This window comes from Triticum dicoccoides, chromosome 5B, assembly GCF_002162155.2.
Source record: "Triticum dicoccoides isolate Atlit2015 ecotype Zavitan chromosome 5B, WEW_v2.0, whole genome shotgun sequence".
Lineage (NCBI taxonomy): Eukaryota > Viridiplantae > Streptophyta > Magnoliopsida > Poales > Poaceae > Triticum > Triticum dicoccoides.
Window position 1 is genome coordinate 525,168,400 of NC_041389.1, and position 10,803 is coordinate 525,179,202.

Sequence of the window (10,803 nt, forward strand, 5' to 3'; positions counted from 1 at the left end):
CTTCGCCGCTGGCAATGAAGTCTAGTTGGAATGTAGAAGTCCATGTTAGGTTTTGCCACAATTGTTAAATTACCCGAATGGCCATGCCAGCCACCCAACTCTCCTCCTTCCTCATTTCTCTCCCAACCGCCCCATCTTCCTACTTTAAGTCTCCCCTCGCTGCTCATCCTCAAACTCACGACTCTCCAATCTATAGATTATTCGCTATTCTGATACACGGGAAACAACAGTCACCTAGGGCACATGAACTTGGTTATTTTCCCTCAAGCTACATTTCATGGAAAATTGTATGCTCAGGGATAGCCTATGCCGTGTACAACGGCACATATCAAAATAAGGAGGGAATGCCCCTGACCTCTGCATTGAGTGAGGCATACAACTCTGCCGACATGAAAATATGACAAGCAAAAAGGGTCTATCGATATCCAACTCGGCTCCAAAGGAAAGTCGATTACGATATAGTAAATAGTGCACTTTTCATAATATGCACATCTCGGAGTCTGACTTAGACGAAAGGAAATCTCGGTAAACTCACGATCAATAAAACCGTAACGAAAAAAGATCGACAACGGAGTCGTCTTTTCTACCATGCTTTCCTACTCCCTTTCACGCATAGCATGTCAATTCCCCCATGTCTCATGTCTCTATCTCTTTTGAAGAACTTTATCTTCTTCCTGAAAGCAATTGCAGTGTTGCAGTATACAAGTAAAAAAATGTGAAGATGAATTTATCTTCTTCCAAAAAGCAATGGAATAAGTAATATAAAGGGAAGAAGGTGAAAGTAGCAACACCCCCAACATTACCCATATCACCGCTCGCTTCCATGGGCAAGGAGAAGATGAACCAACCATTATGAAAAGGCCGTTGCTGACGCCACCACGAGCTAGTATAAAACAACATGTGTACGCAAGAGCGAGTGTGAGCCTACACGTACTGCACAAGCTACCAAGACTATCTCAACGCCTATCCTAACTAACCCTAGTAGATCCCACTCTGTTTTTCTAGGCCCGAAATCATCACCACTGTTTGTGAAGTCTTGTTGGAATGTAGATGTCCATACTAGGCTTTTCTGCCATTGCTAAATCATCCGAATGGCCATGCAGCCACCCTAACTGTCGTCCCTCCTTTCTCTCACCACTCTCTCATCTTCCTACTCTACGTCTCCTCTCGCCGCTCATGCTCAAATGCACGACTCTTAGATCTATAGATCATTCGTTGTTTTGATACACGAGAAACAACAATTACCTCGGGGACATGAACTTGTTTATTTTTTTCTTGACCTAAATTTCAAGAAAAACTATATCCTCTTGGTGTTGAAGACACATGTACACAAATAATAATGAAAAGGAGGGAATGCCCCTGACCTCTAAATCGAGTGAGGCACAACTCTACAGCAAAAAGGGTTTGTCGATATCCAAGTCAGCTCCACAACAAAGTCGATTTCAATTTAGTGAATAGTGCACTTTTCATAATATGCACATCTCGGAGTCTGACTTAGACGCAAGAAAATCTCGGTTACCTCACCATCAGTAAAACCGCACGCGAAAAGACCACGGAGCCATCTTTTCTTTCGTGCTTTGATACTTCCCTTCGCGCATATAGCATGTCAATTCCCCCCATGTCTCATGCCTCTATCTCTTTTGATGAACTCTATCTTCCTCCCTAAAAGCAATGGCAGTATATAAGTAAAAAAAAGGCGAAGAAGAATTTATCTTCTTCCTAAAAGCAATGGAATAAGCAATGGAAAAAGGAAGAAGAAGGTGAAAGTAGCAATACCCACGACAATATCCGTATCATCGCTCGCCTCCGCGGCCAAGGAAAAGAAGAACCAACCACGATGAAAAAGGCCGCTGACGTCACCCACCGCGAGCCGGTATAAAACGGCATGTGCGCGGGAGGACGAGAGTGATCCTACACGTACTGCACAGCTGCACAAGCTACCAAGACCAAAGCCTAGCCTAACAAACTCTAGTAGGAGTAGATCCCACTCTGCTTTGCTCAGACAGAGTGTGGTCGTGGACTCGTGGTCTCCTCCCCCTAACCACCCTACTTACCGTATATAGCTAAGCCAAACCGCCGTTCCACAGGCCATTTCGGGCGTCGACCTTGCCATAATTGATCACCTCCGCATTCGGTTTCGGTCAGATAAACCGGTCGGCGTACGTGCATGCGATGGCTTCTTTCGTCTCTCCGACGTCGACTTCCTCGATCGCCTGCCTCCTCCTGTTCGTCATCGCATCGTTCCTTCAAGGTATCGTTCGTGTGACCGGCAATGGCGAATTACATCCTGTTTGTTGTGGATGCGTCATGTGTGCGTACGTGCGTGTGTCTTTTGTGCGTGGAAGCTATGCTTATGGATGGATCGTTGGTGCGTGCGTGCGTGCAGGGCTGGTGGCGGCGGCCGGCGTGACGTTCACGTTCACGAACCGGTGCGGCGGCACGGTGTGGCCGGGGGTGCTGGCCAACTCGGGAAGCGCGCCGCTGGAGACGACGGGGTTCGCGCTGAGCCCCGGGGAGGCGCGGTCGCTGGCGGCGCCGGCGGGGTGGTCGGGCCGGTTCTGGGCGCGCACGGGGTGCGCCTTCGACGGCACCTCCGGCGGCAAGTGCGCGACGGGCGACTGCGGCAGCGGCGAGGCGGAGTGCCACGGCTCCGGCGCGACGCCCCCCGCCACGCTCGTGGAGTTCACCCTCGGCGGAGGCGGCAAGGAGGACTACTACGACGTGAGCCTAGTGGACGGGTACAACGTGCCGGTGGTGGTGGAGCCGTCCGCGGCAGGGTGCCCGGCCACGGGGTGCCTCGTGGACCTCAACGAGCGGTGCCCGGCGGAGCTCCGGGCCGCGGAGGGGTGCCGGAGCGCGTGCGAGGCGTTCGACCGGCCGGAGTACTGCTGCAGCGGCGCGTTCGGCGGGCCGGACACGTGCCGGCCCTCCGCCTACTCGCAGGCGTTCAAGGCGGCGTGCCCGCGCGCCTACAGCTACGCCTACGACGACGCCACCTCCACCTTCACCTGCTCCGGCTCCGCCGCCTACTCCGTCACCTTCTGCCCCCGCGCCGGCACCGCCAGCAGGTACGATCGCCGGAGCTCGATCAGAAAACGCATTCTCTTTTGCGCGTGACCAAAAAGAAGGAAGCATCGACCAAAGAAAGCTTCGCCTTTGTTCCATCCCCACCACGTACGCATGGTCACCTGCCAGTCACCGCCCGGGATAGTGCTTGTCGCGTTGAAAGCAGCCCAAGCCCAGCTGGAAAAAAGAAAAGAAAACTGCACGTGTGATCATGCAACTACCATCAAAATCCCAACTTCCATTCTGATCTGACCCGTGCTGACACTTCTCCTTTGCAGCCTCAAGTCGAGCAACGACCCGCTGCCGAGGCCGGGCGACGTGGTCGCCGGCGCGCAGGTCGCGGCGGACACGTGGCTGGCGAGCCTGGCGACAGGCGAGAACGACGCCGCCGCGGCCAGGACGGCGGCGGCAGCGGCGCTCCGAGCCGCGGTGGCGGCGGCGGCGGCCGTGGCCTTGCTTGTGTCGTCACTCTAGCCAAGACGCGGTTGGAGCGAGTAATTAATTAACTAAGATGATGAGGACGTGATGAGCATCACATTCTTTGCCTTTAGATTGTGGATAGAGAGAGTGGGACTGATGACAAGGTGGCGACCAGCTTTATAGTATACTTGTGCAACATCTCTTGCGATGGTGTCGGTCAACTAGTGCGCTATGCATTGGTTGATTTATCTCTCACAAATCTTGCTGCTCATGTTCCTTCCTGTGTATAAAACACTGTTTTTTTACGTTAGTAATTTATCGCCTCTTCTTGTCAAATGATGTATGCTAAGTATGTAAGATTTTATCACCTTTTCTTGTTACTCAGGACTAGCTTTCTACTCCCTCTGTAAACTAATATAAGAGCATTTAGATAACTATACTAGTGATCTAAACATTTTTATATTAGTTTATGGAGGGAGTACTTCTCTTAGGGTTTTGGGATCTTTTTTTTGTGTGAGCGGTTTGAGATGTACATGATGTATATAATTACCTGTTTTTGAACTTCCACATTACTCAAGAAATCTCCATGTGTGTCATAAGCTAGTATGAATAATCAAAATCTTATGTTCTTAACCTATCCTGTCCCTGAATGAACTTTCCTGAATTAATTGTGACATCCCCTTTGAACAATTAATCAATCTGTCTAACAACAAAGAGCGGAAAGGGAAGTAGAATTTTGATGTTTATAAACATAGAAATCTCCTCTAAAAGGATGTTTCTGGTAATCAAACATTTGAGCAATAATTCAACATTTTTATTCCATTTTCACAATTTTCAGTTTTTATTTGAACAATTTTGACAATATAAGGCGGATATATCCAGTTACCGACGGTAAATAAAGATGACCGCTGCACGTAACCTTGCTGACCACGCAAACTCATGATGTGTGACTGTCAAGAAAAACCCATGATGTGTGAACAGTTCTCAGGGAAGCCAAAACTGATAATGTATATACAAAGTATGGGATACATATCTTAATTTGAAAAGGTTTTTGGATGACCCACTTAAGATATGGTTGTCAGAAGAAAAGGAGAATGATCACCTGCTGATAGCCCACAAAGCTAAGTTTTAGATGGCTCAGTAAAGTAAGAAAGGTTTGACAGAATACCGACAGAACAAGGGCACAGTAGATTGACCATAACCTTTCATACCTCACCAAGGAGCTATTACTAAGCATCCATAATGGATATAAATATGAAGTGAAGAAAATGCAAGGAGGGAAACAAAATCCAAGGCTCCAAGCAAGACTTCAGGCTTCAGAAAAGGATATATTAACAAGTAAAGCTTAATAGATCTTTTTACGTGAGGTAATCAGTTGTCACTATAAATCCTTGCACAGCCAAAGAGATGACAGCAATATATGTTTTAAAAGCAGATCGTCGCCCGAGAAATGCTTAAAGTTTTCTGCTCCTTCATATGGTACCAGCAGAGCAAGCCTAGTTGTTTCCTGCATTTGTTTTCGTAGGCGGCCATAAAAGATTGTGAACAACCACACAAACTTGTGAACTAAATTATAGACAAACAATGTTAGTAGCTCCTGTTCTTATTTTGGAGTTATTTTTTTCCAAAGTATCTTAAGTAAAGTTGCTAGGAATAGGCCTGCTAAAGTTGATGTTGCAGTAATAGCACGTGCATATTCCCTACAGGAAATATCTGGTCTAGCTTTATAGATCAGTCAAGAACGTACCAAATGGAAATACTTACACTAATAAAAATCAAACCCAAGTCTAGATTAACATAACAGTGACATAACAAAGAATTCAACAGAGTATTTGCTTACTTTCGCTGAAGACGAAACTTGAATTCTGAAGATGTTCTCATACGTTTGTTCGTGCAGGTAGATTACGCAGCAGCTTGGCAGAATGAAGACTCCTCACTTACAGATCTACAATAGCAGATTCCTCAGTAGGCTAAGGCAGGCAATTGTTTGCAAAGCATATGAAAGCCAACAGCAGAAAACATTTATTCCAAAAAGAAATCAGAGAACCAAGTTAAGCAAAAGCGGTGTCTATTTACAAGTAACGATCAACCTGTCTCGGTCCACAGTGTTAAATCTGCTTAAAGCATCTGCGAGGAAATTTCAACGGCGCAAATATTTCCCAGCTTGTGCTTTATGGTTGAGGTGCCAGTGATGTACGTACCTTGTTTGTACTGAAGGGATGAAAAGATGACGATAAATAGAATTTCAGAATAATATCTTGACCCGTTGTGAGCCGTCAAAAGCTCTGAAGATTATGACAGGGGCACGCTATTAAGCATCAATGGACCACCCTGAAAAATCAGTCTCTTTATCGTGTCAGCGTCCACTTGTACCGAGTTACCAACCGTGCGTCCAATCAGATTGCACGGTTTCACTGTTCCGGCCACAACATCTAGAAGGCATGTCAATATCTTTCCTGCAGACAAAAGGAAGGATGTGAATATCAACCTAGAGAGCCAAGATATTTCTCAGTGGTTGGTTGAACATAGCAACAGAGACATGAAAATCCAGCAGAAAATGGGACTCAGTTGTCTCAAAACCATATGAAACCTCCCAGCAAAAATTTCATAGACTGAAGTGTGTTATGGGTGGAGGAAAAGTCTTAATTTGAAAATGTTTTGGATGGCCCAGCAAGATATGGTGCTCAGAAGAAAAGGAGAATATCTCGCAAAAAAAAAAGAAAAGGAGAATGATCACCTCCTGATAACCCACAAAGTAAATTTGTTGATGGCTCAGTAAACTAAGCAAAGTTTGACTGAATACAGACACAAGAAGTACAGTAGATTGACCAACCAGGAGAAATAGTTCAGAAAAGGATACGTCAACCAGTGGAGCTTGATGGATCTTTTTTTACGATATGATTCTAAATAATCAGTTATCAGCATAAAGCAAACTGCAGGCCTGGTCATGAAATAATATTGCAGACTTGATCTGGAGCTGACCTTATTTCACCGATGATAAATGCTTGCATGGTCGAAGAGATAACAATTATATACGGCCTGAAAGCATTTCGATGCTCGAGAAATTATTAGATTTTTTTTTTCTTGATATGGTACCTAGTACCAACAGAGCAAGCCTATCTGTTTCCTGCGTTTCTTTTCCTAGTGACCAGACCATAAAGCTTTGTGAACAACCACAGAAGCCTCTGAAGTCAATAAACAGACAATATAAGTACAGTGGCTGTTCTTCTTAAAAAATCTTCAAGTTATTTTTCCAAAAATATCTTAGCTCCTGAGTTGATGTTGCGGTAGACAGCACCTTTATATTCCCTACAGAAACCAACTAGCCTAGATTTACATAACACTCAAGAATGGACCAAAGATATACTTGCACTAATAAAAAGAAAAACCAAGTCTACATTAATAGGACAGTGACATAACAAAGAATTCATTAGAGTATTTGTTCATTTTCTCTGAAGAGCAAACCCAAATTCAAAAATACTCCCATACATTTGTGCGCAGGTGAGAATGAAGATCGCTAATAGGTCTAAAATAGGAGATTCTTTGGTATACTCATACAGGGGAATGTTTGCAAGCATATATAGAATCCAACATCAGAAAACATGTTGTCTATTTTCAAGTATGTCATTTTCTACTTACCAAGAAAGGCTTTCACCCCGCTTTATATATAAAGCATCAACCACACATTACAGCCTTCACCACAACAAAGAAGGAAAAGAAGAGAAAAGAAAATCGACAAGGGTACAGACACTACGGAAAAAAAAGCGACGGCCTCCGATCATGCGATTGACGCAACCGCGACAAGGGAGCAATTCGCCACCGGAAAGAGGTCACGCTCCATCAACTCCAAAGGGCCAACCCTGGTGTCCTACCTTCCGCCGCTGCCTCCGAAGAGGGTGCTGGAATTTAGTCTATTTTGGGACAACTCAATAACTATTTCAGAAATTCCTAGATAAATCCTAGAGGCCCACTTAGCCCATTTGTGCAAGACAAGGGATACTACTAATGTTTAGTCCCGCATTGCTAGTTGAGTGGGAGTTGGACCTCCTTATAAGGGAGATTCTTTCCCCACTTGTATGAGCATGAGAACAAGAGGGACATCCACGCGCGTTCCTCCTCCGCCGCCCGCCTCGCCACGTCCCGCCGCGGGAATGAGCCGAGCCGATGTCTAAATTTTTGCCACGCACTACGGGTATACAAAAGGTCACTGGGAAGCTGAAACATTTTTTCTATCCATGGACACTGAATCCGAACGACGCGTCTCTTCGGCTGCTGCCTGTTCATTTCTTCTCCCGCGTTCCCTTCAGCTCCCGGCGCAGCCTATCGCCTCCTTCTCTTGCGCCTATAAAAGGGAGGTCGCTCCTCTCAGAGAGATGCACCAGAATCTCTTCCTCCTCTCGCAACAAGTTCCTGAGCACTACGTTGTTGCTACGTTCTTCCTCATCCCGGCTTGCGGCGTGCATCGCAGGTCGGGACAGTAGGCCTCCGAAACCGCACCTTTTGAGTCCTGTACGGGAGAAGGGTGATAAGGTTTTTGGGGAGCGCTCTGCGCGACTACTGACTTATTCGTCACGGACGCCCCGGACTCCGACGACTACTTCCCCGACGTCGATAACCTCCTCGACGACATGGAGGACACCGACCCCAAGTCCAGTGCCTCTGCTCCTGCTGCTGTCACGTACGTGTTTCTCCCCTTTCTATTAGAGGTTCTGCTACAGTTACTGGTTCTAGTATTTGCCCTACATATGTTAGACTCTATTTCATATATGCAACCTGCTATACTGTCTGCTCTAGATATGTTTAGTTATGGTTCATATATGAACATGTTGTTTACCTTCTCTTTGTCGAATCGCATGGCTTGTTTTATCACTGCTATACTAGTCATGCTTTATCTAGTATTTTTGTTAATAAAATCATTTGGAAAATTGCTCATATTTCCAACAATCCAAAAACCTTATTATAGGCAATTTACCTCGAATGCTTTTGCTGCTTCCATGAGACCTCCTATGTTTGAGGGTATCCACTATAAGAGGTGGGGCGTGAGAGCAGTCTTATGGTTTCAAACCATGAGTTGCTATGACGCCACTCTTGGCAAACCTGAAGGAGAGCAAGATGCCCAACAGGCACAAGCTTTTCAGAAAATGGATACCTTGTTTAAGGCTGCTCTCTTGAGTGTTCTTGGTGAGAACATAGTTGATGCTTATGCGTCAATTGACAATGGAAAAGATATGTGGGATGCACTCGAGGCCAAGTTTGGGGTCTCGGATGCCGGCACTGAGCTGTACATTATGGAGCAATTATATGATTACAGGATGACTGAAGAGCACTTCGTGGTTGAGCAGGCTCATGAGATACAGTTATTTGCTAGAGAACTTGAGCACTTCAACTGTATCCTACCAGACAAGATTGTTGCCAGGGGTATCATCACTAAGCTTCCTCCTTCGTGGAGGAACTTTGCTACCTTACTGAAGCATAAGAGACAGGAGTTTTCCGTCCCGGATCTCATTGGTATTCTTGATGTGGAAGTGTCGGCATTCTGGAAATGGGGGTACCCAGACTTGCCTGCCTGCGGCCTGCGGCGTGGCTCAAGGAGTGGCCCAGTACGGCCCATCTTCATCAACACATGCTCAAGACCCTCGCGAGGGGCCAAGCGTCGCGGGGAGGACGACAGGAAGCTTCCTCGGGCACAGCCTCGTTAGGCTGGCTCGCGAGGAGGCGGAGAGATCAAGGCAGGGTACCTCACGAGGTGCCCATGATGCAAGCCATGACGACCGAGGCCAGGCGGGCGCCGGCCTGTGTAGAGTCCTTGTTTCCCCTTTGGTGCAAAGGGGGCAAGCGCAGGCAAGAGTATCAAGTAAAGGCAACCATTTCGGTGCAACAAGACCAAGACCAGCAGAATGGCAGGATGGAGGTCATCGTGGAGCCCAAGCCGGCGTCACCGTCAGAGTCTTTGGCAGGCAAGGACCGACTTTAGCCAGGATAAGTGTACTAGATGTTCCCCTTCAAAATGGCCAATTGTTGGCGCCCTTCCCGCTTAATATTTGGGAAGAGGACCAAGGCCTCGCTCTATAAATAGGACTAGCCACCACAGAGTAGACGAAGAGAAAAAGGGACCCCGGATCCAATCCTTCCCAAGAGGCATCACCTCCACAAGAACTCCTCCCCTCGCGAGGCAGTTCTTCCTTTGTATTGTTCATCACCAGCCCTTGAGGCAATCTACCACACCACAAACTAGAGTAGGGTATTACACCACAATGGTGGCCCGAACTAGTATAAACCTCGTGTCCCTTGTATTGTTCTTCGTGTAGTTTAGATCTTTGCGAGGCGACGAGACGTAGGTAGGTAGGAGGTGTGATCTCCACACGCACCCCAGAGTTCGAACCTTGAGGGTCTGCCGGAACCCGAAATCCGACATTTGGCGCGCCAGGTAGGGGTGCACCGGAATCCGCCTTCCGCCGCCCTGTGTTTCGCCGCCCGTCGCATCCATGTCAGACGCTCGTCGAGCCCGCGCCGAGCGCCGGGCCGCTCTCGCCACTCACGTCGCCCAGACGGCCCCCATCGGCGGATGTCCCCGCCGTTCCCCCTCGTCTGCCGTCAACACCGCCACCGGCCCGGCGGGGAACGAGCAGCAGGCGTCGTCCCTTCCTTCGGTGCGGCGAAAAGGCCACACCACCACCCCGTCACTGACTCCAGTCGGTTCCTCGTCCCATGCCCGTCGCGCTCCTGTGGACGCGCACGCCGCGCTGCTCCTGGCGCGGGAGCTCCTGCACTACCGTCCCGTCGACGACCTCTACGACGAGTGGCTCGCCCGCATCACCGAGCTCGTCAGCGCCGCTGGGGGCTCCCCCGCGCCATCCCTCTCCCTGCACCGCGCCCCGCCCTGTGCGGGCAACGAGCTCCAGGGGCGCCTCAGCCGCCTCCCCCTCAAGAAGGCGCCTTGGCCCCAAGGCGCGTGGCCCCTGGACGGAACCCACTCCGTCCGGCAACGGCACAGCAAGAGAAGAGCTGCCAAGAGATCCCTCGTCCCTAAGAAGCTGCCCATGTGCTCCCCGCACCGGCCCGTCACGACCGCGCTCCTGCTCCAGCGTGCCAAGACCCCGTGCTGCTCCTGGTGGCAGCGCACGGAGACTTCCAAGATCGAGCTCTCCGTCACCAAAGGCCTCCCGTGTCCACTGCAGGCTGCCGTGCCTTCACCGCCGAGCTGCGCAGCGTGGCCTGGTCGGGCAAGTTCAAGCCATATCTGCCCCCGCGCTACGATGGCACAACTGACCCTGCGGAGTTCCTCCAGCTCTATGAGCTGGGCATTGAAGCTGCCAA

The 10,803-nt window shown here is 48.7% G+C and overlaps 1 protein-coding gene across 1 annotated transcript; it reads left to right on the plus strand.

Moving 5' to 3' along the window:
• The first annotated feature begins 1,922 nt into the window (after positions 1 to 1,922).
• Positions 1,923 to 3,796, plus strand: LOC119311342 (thaumatin-like protein 1). The gene is made up of 3 exons (XM_037586986.1): positions 1,923 to 2,251; positions 2,387 to 3,068; positions 3,345 to 3,796. Exons 1-3 carry the CDS (start codon positions 2,173 to 2,175, stop codon positions 3,538 to 3,540), a joined length of 957 nt encoding a protein of 318 aa, XP_037442883.1. The 5' UTR covers positions 1,923 to 2,172; the 3' UTR covers positions 3,541 to 3,796.
• Positions 3,797 to 10,803: the final 7,007 nt, after the last annotated feature.